The sequence below is a fragment of the Bos indicus x Bos taurus genome, chromosome 9 (genome assembly GCF_003369695.1).
Source record: "Bos indicus x Bos taurus breed Angus x Brahman F1 hybrid chromosome 9, Bos_hybrid_MaternalHap_v2.0, whole genome shotgun sequence".
Taxonomy (NCBI): Eukaryota; Metazoa; Chordata; class Mammalia; order Artiodactyla; family Bovidae; genus Bos; species Bos indicus x Bos taurus.
In genome coordinates, this window is record NC_040084.1 from 34627397 (window position 1) to 34642743 (window position 15347).

Here is a 15347-nt window from a genome sequence, read left to right on the forward strand (position 1 = left end):
CGCTTACTCCTTGGAAGGAAAGTTATGACCAACCTAGATAGCATATTCAAAAGCAGAGACATTACTTTGCCAACAAAGGTCCATCTAGTCAAGGCTATGGTTTTTCCAGTGGTCATGTATGGGTGTGAGAGTTGGACTATAAAGAAAGCTGAGTGCCAAAGAATTGATGCTTTTGAACTGTGGTGTTGGAGAAGACTCTTGAGAGTCCCTTGGACTGCAAGGAGATCCAGCCAGTCCATTCTAAAGGAGATCAGTCCTGGGTGTTCATTGGAAGGACTTATGCTGAAGCTGAAACTCCAATACTTTGGCCACCTCATGCGAAGAGCTGACTCACTGGAAAAGACCCTGATGCTGGGAGGGATTGGGTGCAGGAGGAGAAGGGGATGACACAGGATGAGATGGCTGGATGGTATCACTGATTTGATGGACATGAGTTTGAGTAAACTCCGGGAGTTGGTGATGGACAGGGAAGCCTGGATGGCATTACCGATTTGATGGACATGAGTTTGAGTAAACTCTGGGAGTTGGTGATGGACAGGGAAGCCTGGATGGCATTACCGATTTGATGGACATGAGTTTGAGTAAACTCCGGGAGTTGGTGATGGACAGGGAAGCCTTTGAGATTCATGGGGTCGCAAAGAGTCGGACACGACTGAGTGACTGAACTGAACTGAAGGTGATGCTAGTGATAAAAGAATCTGCCTGCCAATACAGGAGATCCAAGAGAGACAGAGGTTCAATCCCTGGTCAGGAAGATCCCCTGGGTAGGAAAAGGCAACCTGTTCCAGTATTCTTCCCTGGAAAACCACGGAGAGGAGCCTGGCGGGCTTCAGTCCTTGCAGCCACCGAGAGAATCAGACACAGCTGAGTGACTAAGCACACATACTACATATATGTTTGTATATCTCTATGTACATTTTAAGTATGTATGTATATCCATATCTATACATATATATGCATGTGTATGTGGGCGTATACACACATAACTGAAGAAATCTGAAGTGAACTAAAGCATCTGATAATATTAAGAAACTTAATTTTGGGTGTATGCTGAAAACACTATTTTAAAGAAGAAGAACTTACTTTCAGGAAAAATATACTAAAATTTCACAGGTGAATTGGTAGAATATAGTCCCTGGTGGCTCAGACAGTAAAGCGTCTGCCTACAATGTGGAATACCCGGGTCAATCCCTGGGTTGGGAAGATCTCCTGGAGAAGGAAATGGCAACCCACTCCAGTATTCTTGTCTGGGAAATCCCATGGATGGAGGAACCTAGAAGGCTACAGTGCATGGGGTCACAAAGAGTCAGACACGACTGAGTGACTTCGCTTTCACTTTCTTTCATGGGATTTGTTAAAAATGTGGGGGTGAATAGAGGAAGGATTGAGTGACAATGACGAGATTAGTTTAAGTTGGGTAGTGGGTACATTCATGGTTACCATTCTCTCTGCTTCTATGGATAAGACTAAATTTTTCTACAGTAAATCTAAAAGCCACATGAACAAAAACAACAAAATTTATGTATCTAATACTAACAAGCTGGTAATAGAACACTGATATCAGACTGCTAAGTCGCTTCAGTAGTGTCCGACTCTGTGTGACCCCATAGACGGCAGCCCACCAGGCTCCACCGTCCCTGGGATTCTCCAGGCAAGAACACTGGAGTGGGTTGCCATTTCCTTCTGCAATGCATGAAAGTGAAAAGTGAAAGTGAAGTCGCTCAGTCGTGTCCAACTCTTAGCGACCCCATGGACTGCAGCCTATCAGGCTCCTCCGTCCATGGGATTTTCCAGGCAAGAGTACTGGAGTGGGGTGCCATTGCCTTCTCCGGATATCAGACTAAGACATTCTAACTTAGGAGCGCACCTGAGGAGCTTTTTCAAAATACAGTTGCTGAACCACCATTATCTTAATGAATCCCAAATACAGAAGGAACGGTGTTGTGTCCCTCAGGACTGTGGGAGTGTGGAAAGAAGGTTGAGAACCACCTACAGTGTTTATACACCATAAGGGTGGGGGCTGTACATCATTCATCCAGCTCTTTTACCACCATACTTGACATGTAGAAGGTACTCAAGAAATACTTGGTGAATTAATGATAACCTGGGAAGTGAAAATGAACATGTAAGCTTAATAGCAGCTAAATGCTAGTGTGCAAAAAACATCTTCATATTTGATACTGAAAAAACCATTTTGGTTGCTGAGTTTAAAGAGCATGACTTTCTGTTCTTTAAGTAGAATAGGTTTTCATTATAAAGCCACAGTCTAGTCACTTTCAACAGCTACAGGTAAACTCCTAGAATAAAAATAGTTTTAAATACACAATTGGGTGGGGTGAAGCTAGAAAATATTCTGATTCTACAATCTGTTTTGGACAAGACAGTGCTTTTTATGTGACTAACAAAGCAAACAGTAGTCAGATTCCCTGTACTGAAATAAACACACTATTTGCCAAAAGGGTTGAACGTACAAGGCTTATTCAATAAAGACACATTTCCCAAAATTAAATGGGAATATAGAATGACAAATACCCACATATATTTACATATCCCCCAAAGAAGACATATGACCACTTGGTATGGATTTTGTCTCTAATAATTACAAAATGGAGCCAAGCCCACTGTCTTACCGCAGAAAACAGCAAAATACCTCAAGCACAAGAATTACCTAATTTTAAAGTTGGGAGGAGTTTAGAAGCTAATCCAAACTTTTCATTGTGTTGATGAAAAAACAAACACCTAGAGAGGTTAAGGTGAAAAGTTCTGGAAATAGTTGGAGCAACCACAGATAAACACCTTGTCTACACAGGTGCACAGAATGAAGAGCTGAGAATTAATCTTTGAATTTTATGTGAGTAATAACGAACAAGGTATCAGTCTTGATTATAAACAAGTAAGTATGTGTCACCATATATACACATAAAAATACTGGAATATACATTTCTAATAAATCCTTTTAAAACAAAGCCTATAACCTAGTATTCAAGGGCATCCATAACATTACCCCACTTACTTCTTCAAAATCTTTCCCAAGAGAACCACAGTACCTGGAAGGCAGCCATTTCTCTCTCTCATCTTTTGTGGTCTCTTATAGATGTAGTAGAGGACATAGTATAATTACAAAAAGTATTATTCCACAGATAATTTTCAAGTGATGAAAGAATGATCAGAATATATAGAACAGATAAACAACAAGGCCCTATTGCATAGCAAGATCAGATCAGATCAGATCAGTCGCTCAGTCGTGTCCGACTCTTTGCGACCCCATGAATTGCAGCATGCCAGGCCTCCCTGTCCATCACCAACTCCTGGAGTTCACTCAGACTCACATCCATCGAGTCAGTGATGCCATCCAGCCATCTCATCCTCTGTCGTCCCCTTCTTCTCCTGCCCCCAATCCCTCCCAGCATCAGAGTCTTTGCCAATGAGTCAACTCTTCGCATGAGGTGGCCAAAGTACTGGAGTTTCAGCTTTAGCATCATTCCCTCCAAAGAAATCCCAGGGCTGATCTCCTTCAGAATGGACTGGCTGGATCTCCTTGCAGTCCCAGGGACTCTCAAGAGTCTTCTCCAACACCACAGTTCAAAAGCATTAATTCTTCGGCACTCAGCCTTCTTCACAGTCCAACTCTCACATCCATATGTGACCACAGGAAAAACCATAGCCTTGACTAGACGAACCTTTGTTGGCAAAGTAATGTCTCTGCTTTTGAATATGCTATCTAGGTTGGTCATAACCTTCCTTCCAAGGAGTAAGCGAAGGGAACTATATTCAACATCCTATGTGAAGCCATAATGGAAGAGAATAAAGACAGAATGTGTGTACGTATATATAACTGAATCACATTGTTGTACAGCAGAAATTAATATAACATTGTAAATCAATTATACTTCCATAAAAATGACTGAATAGAAAATATAATATAAACTTTTCAATTCTCCTGTTACTCAGAACTGATATGAAAGTCATATTTCATATGAATCTGTGAATATTATATAGAGACATGGTAAGTTTCTAAATATAGCAACCAATAAAAGCTTTGAAAGTGGGAGTTAAGAGAAAGGAAGGCAGTGAGATGAGTTATCCGTTTATATTTCTACAAGGTGCTATGCAAGGCTTAGTTCAAAATATATGCAGAAAATTACATGCAGGGGAGGAAGAAGGGAAGAAAAAGAACAAACCCGTATTTCATCCACTGGTCAAACATTTAATTTCAATTACTGGTCAATCCTGAATCCATACCACTTTAATTCTACAGAGATTTTTTTTAAAAAGACGTATCTATGCCTATTATGGAATTTTCCTTCTCACCTACTTCATCTGTAAAGTTGATGTGATTTAGTTCCAAAATGACAAAATGAAATAAGAATCAGAATTTGGCCTCTCAACTTGCTGTTGTTAGATTCTTTAGGATCCTGAAAACTGATTTTAAGAGTCTCCTATTATTGTTAAAGAGAATACCAACTACTGAAAATCACAACGATAACATTTACTTTCATCTTTTGGGGGGAAAAAATGTTTCTAACTGAGCTGATTCAAGATCCTAGAAGGAATCTGCAAGGCAAACAGATAATACTTCCAAAAAGCTGAAAGCAAAGTCTGATTAGTCTTCTGAAATGAACACAGCAACCTTATTTAAATGGACATGATATGATATGATATGATATTATCAAGTTAAGGGTTTTTGTACCTCCTCCACTGCAACTCTAAAATAAAACCCAAAATTAAGCAATAAAATCTGAAGCCATCTACCGAACACAGTAAGTAGAGTGTTGTGAACAATGAATTTAAATCCTTCAGGCTAATTACACTTGCAGCTCTTTAAATTTATGGATGTCTTGCTTCTGTTTGAAACTTTTTAAATATTTAAATGCAAAAACTAAAATGTTTATATGCTAACATATTTTACATTTCTCTTATTAACATCTGAGGGCTTACATTAAAATCCTGAAATACAAGACAGCATACCTACATTTTCACCATTGTCCTTCTTCCAAGCCTAAAAATAAGAATTGAGGTATGCTATTTTCATAAAAATTTAGAAACATTCATGGACACTTGATGGATTTATGTAATAAGTGAAGAATTTAGGTGATGGTTTAAACCCACACTCCCCTCCAAAAGACTTCTTTCCCTACTTTTACATACTCCCAAGTATTTTCAACCAAGTAACACAAGAACGTGCTTTCTAAAAATATAAAGGGGCTAGGACCACCCCATCATGAACTAACAACCTAAACATCTGAGTAATAACTTCTAAAATAAAATCACAGAAAGGGATGGTACATTGCTAAAACTATTAATAAAATTTAAGACAAAGAGTTTATTTTTCAATAAGGAAACAAGGCAAAGAAAGCCCAACCTGATCTTGTATGCCTGCCCAGTAGAACTTTCCACCATAATTAGTGCTTTCCACCTCTAGGGCAGGGGGAGGAGCTTAAACTCAGGGTGACCTCATGGAGCAAGGGAAAAACAGTATAAATGCTGTAGGACAGCTCTGGAGAGGGCATCTTCTGCAGTGCTCACCTGGGCACAGGGCAAGGCACAGAGCACTGGTAAGAAACCACCTCCAGGATCTCCGAGAGTCCGGGTAAGTCCACTGGTAGACCTCCATGTCAGCGTATTTGGAAAAAAGTCTCAGTTATTTGTTATTTTGTGATTTAAAATAATGGCTTTCCACTAAAATCACTCAGAAAGTTTAATCTGTAGCTGTCTGTAAAATATAGTCTTAATTAAACTATATTTGCAAAAACATGTTGTAATCTGAATTTCAGTGTTTTTGAGACTATTGGTAATTTCAGTCTGTATCAAAGATCTTGGGTTATTTAATACAGACATACAACTACAGTTTCTGTGTTTCTTTTATTGAAATCATTTTATTTTCACTTGATTATCTGGATACGGTTTTCAAAACCGACGAAGACATATATTTACATAATTAACAATTATAACTCTCAATTTATGGAATATATTCAGGATATACAGAATAAGGTTAAAAAAGTAGATGAAGAATTCATCTATGCAACATTAGAAAAATAAAGCAGGTCAATAATGAAGCTATATGAAATTATTCTTTTCTGTTTTTCAGAATCCAGCTGAGATCATGCTGCCACAAACAGCACTTTTGCTGCTAATGTCCTTGAACTTGGTTCATGGAGTGTTTTATACTGAGCGATACCAAACACCTACAGGCATAAAAGGCCCACCATCCAACACCAAGACACAGTTCTTCATCCCGTATGCCATAAAGGGTAAAGGTAAACTGAACTACCTATCTTGCTCTATTAACTAGTGGGTTGTTGCTTTATATAATCTTAACGATCTCTTTAGCAAAATGTTTTTTTAAATTTTGGCATTAAATTACCTTCAAACTCCTTAAATAGCCCAAAATGATTTATGGTAAAAGTAGGTCTATTCAAGAACATTCATATCCTTTACATAAGAATAGGAGAAAGACATACCTAAAGAATATTAGGAAATTTTAGGTATAGAATTTTTTCCCTCAAATGTGTGCTTTTTGCACAAATAATTCCCATAACCTGGACATATTAATCCAACCAAATTAGTCATGTTTAAATTGTTTTAACTAAAAATGTCCATTGTACACAAAAAGAGTAGCAGGTTTATATATCTACATGCATACACACATTTCTTTTTACAGCTTATTTTTCTAGCTTACAAATCCAAACAAAATTGAGTCTTAGCTCTCAAATAACATGAGATCCCCTCAAGAGAAATTTAAAGGCAAATGAAGTAGCAATTCTCATAATTTTTTTAATGCATTTTGGTTTAGTTTAGTAGTTAAGTGCACACACCTAACTGCTTTATGCAACCCTGAGTTAGTTAGTTATCCTCTCCATGCTTTAGCTCACTCATCTGTAAAACAAGGCGCATCTATTTCAAAGGGCTGTTCTGAGACTTAAATTAGTTAATACGCAAAGTGCTTAAGGGTTAGCTATTACCACTACTGCTTCTATTTTTCATACTACTTCCATTATTTCTATTCCTATTATTACTTCTCTCCTCCTCTTCCTCTTCCTACTCTAGTACTGGTGGTGTAGCTTTAGGTAAGTTTTAACTCTGTTCTTGCATCTGTTCTTCTGCTGAGCTTTCTTGACTATTATGAAGGGTACTGATATCATGTATATAAAGTACTAACAAATCCTCAAGCAAGGGCAACTTTTAGGTTCATATTCACCAATTTCATTTAATAGCTATCTGGCACAAACTGCCTGCTACATTACTGAATTACACTGAGTAATATGAACTGACTGTAGGACTCAAATTTCTTTTCCATAGTATTTTTCCATTATGCTTACATATTTTATCCTATAAAGCTATGAATAGTTGTCATAAAATTTAAAAATTATGCTTCTGGAGATGACTATTTTTAGCAAACTGAATGTATAGGATTGTCTTTTTAAGAAGAAAGATGAAATTTTAAATGTTTCATGAAAGGTAGCTTAATGATCAGAAATAAATGCATAAATGCAAGTACTCAATAGATACTTTCGATGCTCAAATACACACACAGTATGAGAAAGAAAAAAGTTAGGAAAAGAATAAAAGACAAGAAAATCTGATACTTTGCTTGAAGCAACAAATGCAATTTGAAATGCTATGACAAGCAGCACTGAATTATACTCTGTATGATCACAAATTCAGACTCTTGTAGCTTACAAGATCATAACAAACAGTTGTGAATTAAAAATGCACCACCACTATTAGAAGTTCAAAATATTTTCTATCTTTTCACCATAATACACTGTATCATTTTGGTTTTTCTTTTGTAGAAAAAGTGAAAATATATCTTGTTAACAAATGAAAAATTTAGAAGCCATATTTTAACTATTAAATCCTTTAGTCTACTTGGTAATACACAGTAGAAACAAATACATTATTATCTACCAGCAATTAAATGAAGACAAAAGCCCACAATTTATATAGTGAAGCACTGAATTGCTAACAGATATACAAGGAATTCCTGTGCAGTTGCTAGGCATATCTGTTCAAAAAGGTTAAGAGAACTGTCAAAACACACTAAATTATGCTGCAGAGGGTTTCATTACTGGTGAGTACACGGGAACCATTCTCTGACACAATCAACCACTTTGTGGACATTTAAGAAACTTCTCCTCTGGAACCTACCAGGGTAACATTCTAAGTGACAGTGATCACTGTCTTTGGAGTTTCAGTCTCAAATTGGGCTCAATTCAGTCATTCACAGCAAGACTTGCTTTTCCTCTCTACTTTACGAGTTAAACATATTTCCAACCAGACCAAGACATTTTTATATAGACATGATCTTTATAAGATTCTGAAGCAAACCCCAATTTAATATGATTTGCATTTTAAAAATGTCCCATTTTACTGCAAACCATTAAGAAATCCTTTATTCATTTATTCTATTTGCAAGGCATTAGCACTCATTCATTTAGATATATCACATATGTATAGTAACATCACCAACAATATGTGCTAATTTTTGGAAATCTTTTCCATAAATTAATTTTTCTCAGTCTTTTTCCTCATGTCATTTTCTGAAAATCAATGGGTAAATAAAACTACACATTTGTTTGAAAAATGAAATATAACTTCTAATTAGTACAACATATAAAGATACCCAAATGATTTTCCTATTTCAGTATATGTTTTAATGACTATGCTCTGTATTTTATACTTCATTTATTATCAAATGTTTTCCAAATACCAGAAACATATCTACCCAAGAGTATACATTAGCAACTACTGTTGGCTGACTACTTCTTACATGCCAGTTAATTAATATGAAAGATTTTAAAAAAATACAGTAATGTACCAGTTAACATTTAAAAGAAATTATACCCATAAAAAATATTTTCAAAGGCAATTTTCAATTCATTTAATATCAATTTCATTTTAGTCTTCATTTTGATATTTAAAGCCATTAAAGATTTAGTTAAATGGAGTTGAAGCATATTAACATGTTTTCTACAAAAAAAGATGGAGCTCAAAAGTGACAGTTCTAAGTCATTTTCAGGGTTTTGACCAAACTACTCAACTACTTTGACATCTACTAAATCTACCATTACTATGAACCATTTTCTGACAGTATAAGAATCGAATATTAATAGTATACACAGACATTCTAACTATATTTCTGAGAACTTATTAAACAGAAAATTAATTTTAAATAAGTCCTGCAAGTAGATATTTAAAAACATAAGTAATTTCATTACCATCTTTGCTAGCTATAGAAGAATTTCTGAGAAAAAAGACTTTTATCTAGAGGCATATGATAGTGCTGCCTAAAGATCCTTTGACATGGTGATACTTCCCCAATAGTGTATCCCAAAGCCAGCCATGCTCTGTTACACCCCACCTTCGAATGACTAAAACCAAAACTCTGGACACCTCTTAAAGCACTTATCACATGGACACTTGTTTTATTCCCTTTGGGACTACAGTTCTTACAGGATGTGTTTTGTACTTTTCTTATACTTACAGTTCAATAACAGATTTAACATCACAGGCACTGAATAATTTTTTAGTTTAAATTTACTATACTAGTAGAAGTATTTAGCTCAAATGAACCCACCGATCTATGAAGTTAACAACAGGTGCATTAATCAAAGAAAATTTTATTTTACCATTTTAATACTATTTTATGTACCTTTCACATTAATTCTCTAATTCCTTATCTCAATTTTAAGTCAATAACAGAGAATGTAAAGAGCTCATGCTTTGTACTGAGGTCAGAAACAACCAAACAAAAGAAAACCCCAAATCTAAACTGTTTACAGCAGGGTCATGGCAGGTGTAAATTAAAACAGACTGCGTTTCTCCTTTACCTTATAGGATAGCTTTTGTGAAGGAAAGTTGTTTTAGTTCTTAACCTGTTCCTTTTTTTATTCTGTACTTGCCTTTTTCCTCTTTTCCTATCAAATGCCATTTTTTTCCTTTTCCTTGGTAGATGATTTTCCTAAAATAAATGCGCTAAAAAGTTTACCTTCAATGCACTCTTATTCCAAACGAATGTTTCAATCCCAGCTTATTTTCATGGATCATTAGGACATAACGAAAGTATGATGGTAGCCACAGTCTTGTGAAACCATCTTCTCTAACAGTATGTTTTAAAACAATATAAATGTCTGAAAACAATATAAAATTGTCTAAAACCATTCAAGACTAGTCTGCCAAAATGGTCTGACCGCCACTGCAGTAAATACCCTGTCCTCACTTATATTTTGAGAAGCAGTGGTTCCTGAGCATCACTAACCCCTCACCTCGTGTGTTCTGCGCATGTCCTTCAGGTGTATCACTGAGAGGAGAGCAAGGCATCCCTGGTCCACCAGGCCCCGCTGGACCTCGAGGGCACCCAGGCCCGTCAGGACCACCAGGAAAGCCCGGCACCGGAAGTCCTGGGCCCCAAGGACAGCCAGGGTTGCCAGGACCACCGGGGCCGTCAGCCACTGGGAAGCCAGGTTTGCCAGGACTCCCAGGAAAACAAGGGGAGAGAGGACTAAATGGACCAAAAGGAGATATTGGACCAGCTGGTTTACCAGGACCACGGGGCCCACCAGGACCACCCGGAATCCCCGGCCCAACTGGAATTTCTGTTCCCGGAAAACCTGGGCCACAAGGACCTACAGGAGAACCAGGTCCCAGGGGCTTTCCTGGAGAAAAGGGTACGTCAGGGGTCCCTGGACTGAATGGACAGAAAGGGGAAATGGGGCATTGTACTCCTTGCCGCCCAGGTGAGAGGGGCCTCCCAGGTCCTCAGGGTCCCACGGGACCACCTGGCCCTCCTGGAGTGGGGAAAAGAGGTGAAAATGGGTTACCAGGACAGCCAGGCCTCAAAGGTGATCAGGGTGTTCCAGGGGAAAGGGGACCAGCCGGCCCACCAGGCCCTCAAGGCCCTCCTGGGGAACAAGGACCAGAAGGCATTGGAAAGCCAGGAGCCCCTGGAACTCCAGGCCAGCCAGGGATCCCAGGGATGAAAGGTCAGCCAGGGGCTCCAGGAACAGCTGGGCTCCCGGGGGCTCCCGGCTTTGGGAAACCAGGCTTGCCAGGCCTGAAGGGACAAAGGGGACCTGTGGGCCTTCCAGGGAGTCCAGGTGCCAAAGGGGAACAAGGCCCAGCAGGTCATCCTGGGGAAGCAGGTCTGCCCGGACCCTCAGGGAATATGGGACCCCAAGGACCAAAAGGCATTCCAGGCAACCCCGGGCTCCCAGGCCCTAAAGGTGAGATGGGGCCAGTGGGGCCTGCAGGAAACCCTGGGGCGAAGGGAGAAAGGGGCTCCTCTGGCTTAGATGGAAAACCAGGGTACCCAGGAGAACCAGGTCTCAATGGTCCCAAGGGTAACCCAGGGTTGCCAGGCCCAAAAGGTGACCCTGGAATTGCAGGATCCCCTGGTCTCCCAGGCCCTGTGGGTCCAGCAGGAGCTAAGGGAGTGCCTGGACACAATGGCGAGGCTGGGCCCAGAGGTGTCCCTGGAATACCAGGTACTAGAGGTCCCATTGGGCCACCAGGCATTCCAGGATTCCCTGGATCCAAAGGCGATGCGGGAACTCCAGGGCCTCCTGGCCCAGCTGGCATAGCAGTCAAGGGCCTTAATGGACCTACTGGGCCACCAGGGCCTCCGGGGCCAAGAGGCAATGCTGGGGAGCCTGGCCTCCCAGGGCCCCCAGGGCCCCCAGGCCCTCCAGGCCAAGCAGCCCTGCCCGAGGACTTTGTAAAGGCAGGCCAAAGGCCGTTTGTTAGTGCCAATCAGGGAGTAACAGGAATGCCTGTGTCTGCTTTCACTGTTATCCTCTCCAAAGCTTACCCAGCTATAGGTACTCCTATCCCATTTGATAAGATTTTATATAACAAGCAACAGCATTATGACCCAAGAACTGGAATCTTCACTTGTAAGATTCCAGGGATATATTACTTCTCTTACCACATACACGTGAAAGGGACCCATGCTTGGGTAGGTCTGTATAAGAACGGCACCCCTGTAATGTACACCTATGATGAGTACATCAAGGGCTACCTGGATCAGGCTTCAGGGAGCGCCGTGATCGACCTCACCGAGAACGACCAGGTATGGCTCCAGCTGCCCAATGCAGGCTCGAACGGGCTGTACTCCTCTGAGTACGTCCACTCCTCTTTCTCAGGATTCTTGGTGGCTCCAATGTGAGCATATTCTCACCGAGCTAACACAAATCTGCTTGAAAAGGCATTCCCCAACTCCACCCCGTCCCACGAAATGCATATGGAGGTAGGCTGAAAAAAATGTGACTAATTTTCCAAAATACAGGTCTGAGCTCTCAGATACAGTAAACATATGTGAAGGCCCTCTTGAGTTTCTAGTCAGCAATCCTAAAACTCCTAAAAGTCTTCTGTTAACTCCTTCAGTATTTAAAAATTTCATCCTGCTAGGCTGAAAAAACGATCGCAAAAAACCCTGAAATGTGATGCTAAATCATGTCAAATTTGATTTCAGAAGTTCAGCATTTCCTTTTAAAAATCAGTCTGTTTCTGACAATTAACAGGAAAATTTCCAGGAAACATTCAGGAGATGTCATATATCTTTATGGGACTTAAATACTTGAATATTCAAATTTAAAAAACACTACATACCCTGAGATCTTTCTGATGGTGCATTACTCAAAGGTTTAAGTGGCCCCTTTTGTCAATTATCTATTCAAGTATACAGGTGCATATAGACTTTTTACAGCTCTCATAAGAAACCCAAAATATTAATGCTAAAGTTAATCTGAAATGCAAGGTGCTTTTGTCATGAACCTCTTCAAACTTTTCTGTGGATTGCTGAAAGCTTTCTATATACCCTTTACAACTTGGAAATGGTGTCTAACCTATTTTATTTATTTGACACAAGTGTGATTAATTTGCTTTAATGACTACTTGAGTCTTATATAATGTTAATATGATTTTGCGGGTTTATACAGTATTAGCATATGTACCTTGGGCCTCCCATTCCAGTGAAATTGTAATATCAAGGGTTTCAAAATCTGACTAGAAATGAAAAGATATTATTTATTTCTGCTCTGTACTGTATTTTAATGTTTCTGTTTAAAACTCTTAAGCTGTGCCTCATGAAATGTTTTATCCACTCCTTATTTACAATGCAATAAAATAACATCAATAGATGATTATGTCGAATTTATTTGAAACCAGCAATTTGCCATTCTCAACCACTCTTTTAAGGGTTTTCATTTTACAAAGTTAATAAAAAGTAAAATGATAAACTGGTGGGTAGCTTTTCCAAGGGTCATGGATATAGCCTTCTACTGGAGATGGGCATTTCCATACATCCAAGTGCGCATTGTGGACTGAAAAGCCATCAAACAGAACCACATGTGATCTACAGGGTGAAGGGCTGGCGACTGGGAGCAGAAAAGTAAGACAATCACCCAAGTCAGTGATATTCTTCTAGGAAGGAAAGAAGCAGGCAGCAGAGAAACATGTAGTCTGAACAAATATTATGCAGTTATTCACTGCCTTGACATGTTTTTAGTCATAATATTTAGGATCATTTTGATGGCTTAAATGACATTAAAAGGCAGGCAAGAATTTTTATGCCAATCAAATGGCAACATTTTTATTTTTCTCAGCTGAAAAACACTGCCTGTGAGCATCCATCAATCCACTGGCTGAATTAGGACAGTCTGGTTCAAGTCACTCAGGTACCACACTATAAAGGCATCTCTTAATGCCTTAGAAGCAATGTTTGTGTGTAACTCAAGCAAACCTGTTGATGGAACTGTAAAAGCTTGGGCTTGGGTTGGTGATCTCTGCTCCCACTCTGTGTGAGCTCAACCTGCTTTTAAGCATTACAAACAGAATTTTCACTCTTCCTCTCTGACTGTAATTACTAAACTAATGGTTACAGCTGTCACCAAACTCATTTCCAAGCCAAGAGAGACCAAATTCTGAGGTATCCACAAAAGGGTCCTAGCGGTGAGCATGTAAAAGACAGCATCTCTTAGAATACTGGCAACGATGGCCATTAAACAGACATGAAGAAAAGAAGCTCTTAGAATATGACCAGTATCAACTTTATAGCAATATCTTAGGTCAAATTAAATCCTAATTAAGGTACATTAAGAACAGGTACCTTCTAAGTAATTCATTAGACACATAGCATTGAACACACATCTAAAGCCTCTCTCCAAGAAATGGACACACAGACATAGAGAACGAACTCGTGGACACAGCCGGGGAAGGAGAGGGCAGGACAAGCTGAGAGCGTAGCACAGACATACACACACGCTCACGTGTAGAACAGATGACTAGTGGGAAGCTGTCACAAAACACAGAGCTCAGCCTTGCACCCTGTGATAACTAGAGAGCCGGATGGGGTGGGAGGGAGGCCAACGAGGAAGGGGGATGTATGTATAATCATGACTGATTCGTGCTGACGTATGGCAGAAACTACTGCAACACTGTGAAGCAATGATCTTCCAATAAAAAAGTAAAAGAAATAAAGTCTCTCTTCACATTACTCACCTTTAAAAGCTGACATTTTATAATTATGTTGTATACCAGCAACTATGTCCTTCCAAAAATCAAATGGTTTTTGACCATTGTTCTGCTAAAGAAAAAAAAAAACCAAATCCAAATGTGACACATGTAATAATTGTGTTTTTAAGCATAGTAGAAAACACTTGGCAAACAACTATAATATTACTGTACTGTAAAACAGGGATTCGTGTTTGAGGAAATAGATCAATAAACTTCTCACGTTTCCAGATGTGATTGTAGAAAAATATCTTCCATGAAAATCATGGCTATAGAGATGTATATACACATGACTAAATATTAATGTAACCCATATAACCCAAATAAAATAAAAATTTCCATGCATTATAAAGTCTAAAAAATATACACTACTTTTAACACATAACAAATCTACAATGTTATAGCTTAGGAGATATCAGGATATGTCACTTCCTGTACCGTGGCATCAATGGAGCTAAAAGGCCCGCAGCCTTAAAACTGCAAAAGCTGCTTACTTTACAGTTCTGTGCATATTTACCTGAGTTTCAGTATACAAGAGCAAGTAAACAGGAATATACACAACCCTATAGCCCCATGCTTCCTTGGAGATATTAACCAGTATCCTTCTATATAAACAAAGACCAACTACTAGATAGTATTTAAATTATATCAAGCCCAAAATATTTAAAGACTGGTACATTTGTTACAGTCACTATAAAATGAGAAGCTGACTCCATCCCATAATAACAACTTCTACAAGCCAGCACTATGGCTCAACAGAAACTTTCACAAACACATGACTGTAATTCTGACTCAAAAATAAATCAGCATCTAGTCCTATCAGAATGCAGAGTTCCAAA

General features: G+C 39.1%; 2 protein-coding genes across 3 annotated transcripts in view; one reads left to right on the forward strand and one right to left on the reverse strand.

Annotated features, from left to right (window-relative positions):
* Positions 1-15347, reverse strand: part of NT5DC1 (5'-nucleotidase domain containing 1) — a 112315-nt gene that overhangs the window by 79675 nt on the left and 17293 nt on the right. The window contains exon 6 of one of the 2 annotated variants that reach the window (XM_027551160.1): positions 14497-14578. In XM_027551160.1, the coding sequence (XP_027406961.1) occupies positions 14497-14578 (82 nt within the window). Of the gene's footprint in view, positions 1-14496; positions 14582-15347 lie in introns of both variants that reach the window. The other variant, XM_027551159.1, reaches the window with a different exon arrangement.
* On the forward strand, positions 3886-13137 carry COL10A1 (collagen type X alpha 1 chain). The gene is made up of 2 exons (XM_027551161.1): positions 3886-6257; positions 10293-13137. Exons 1-2 carry the CDS (start codon positions 6062-6064, stop codon positions 12161-12163), a joined length of 2067 nt encoding a protein of 688 aa, XP_027406962.1. The 5' UTR covers positions 3886-6061; the 3' UTR covers positions 12164-13137.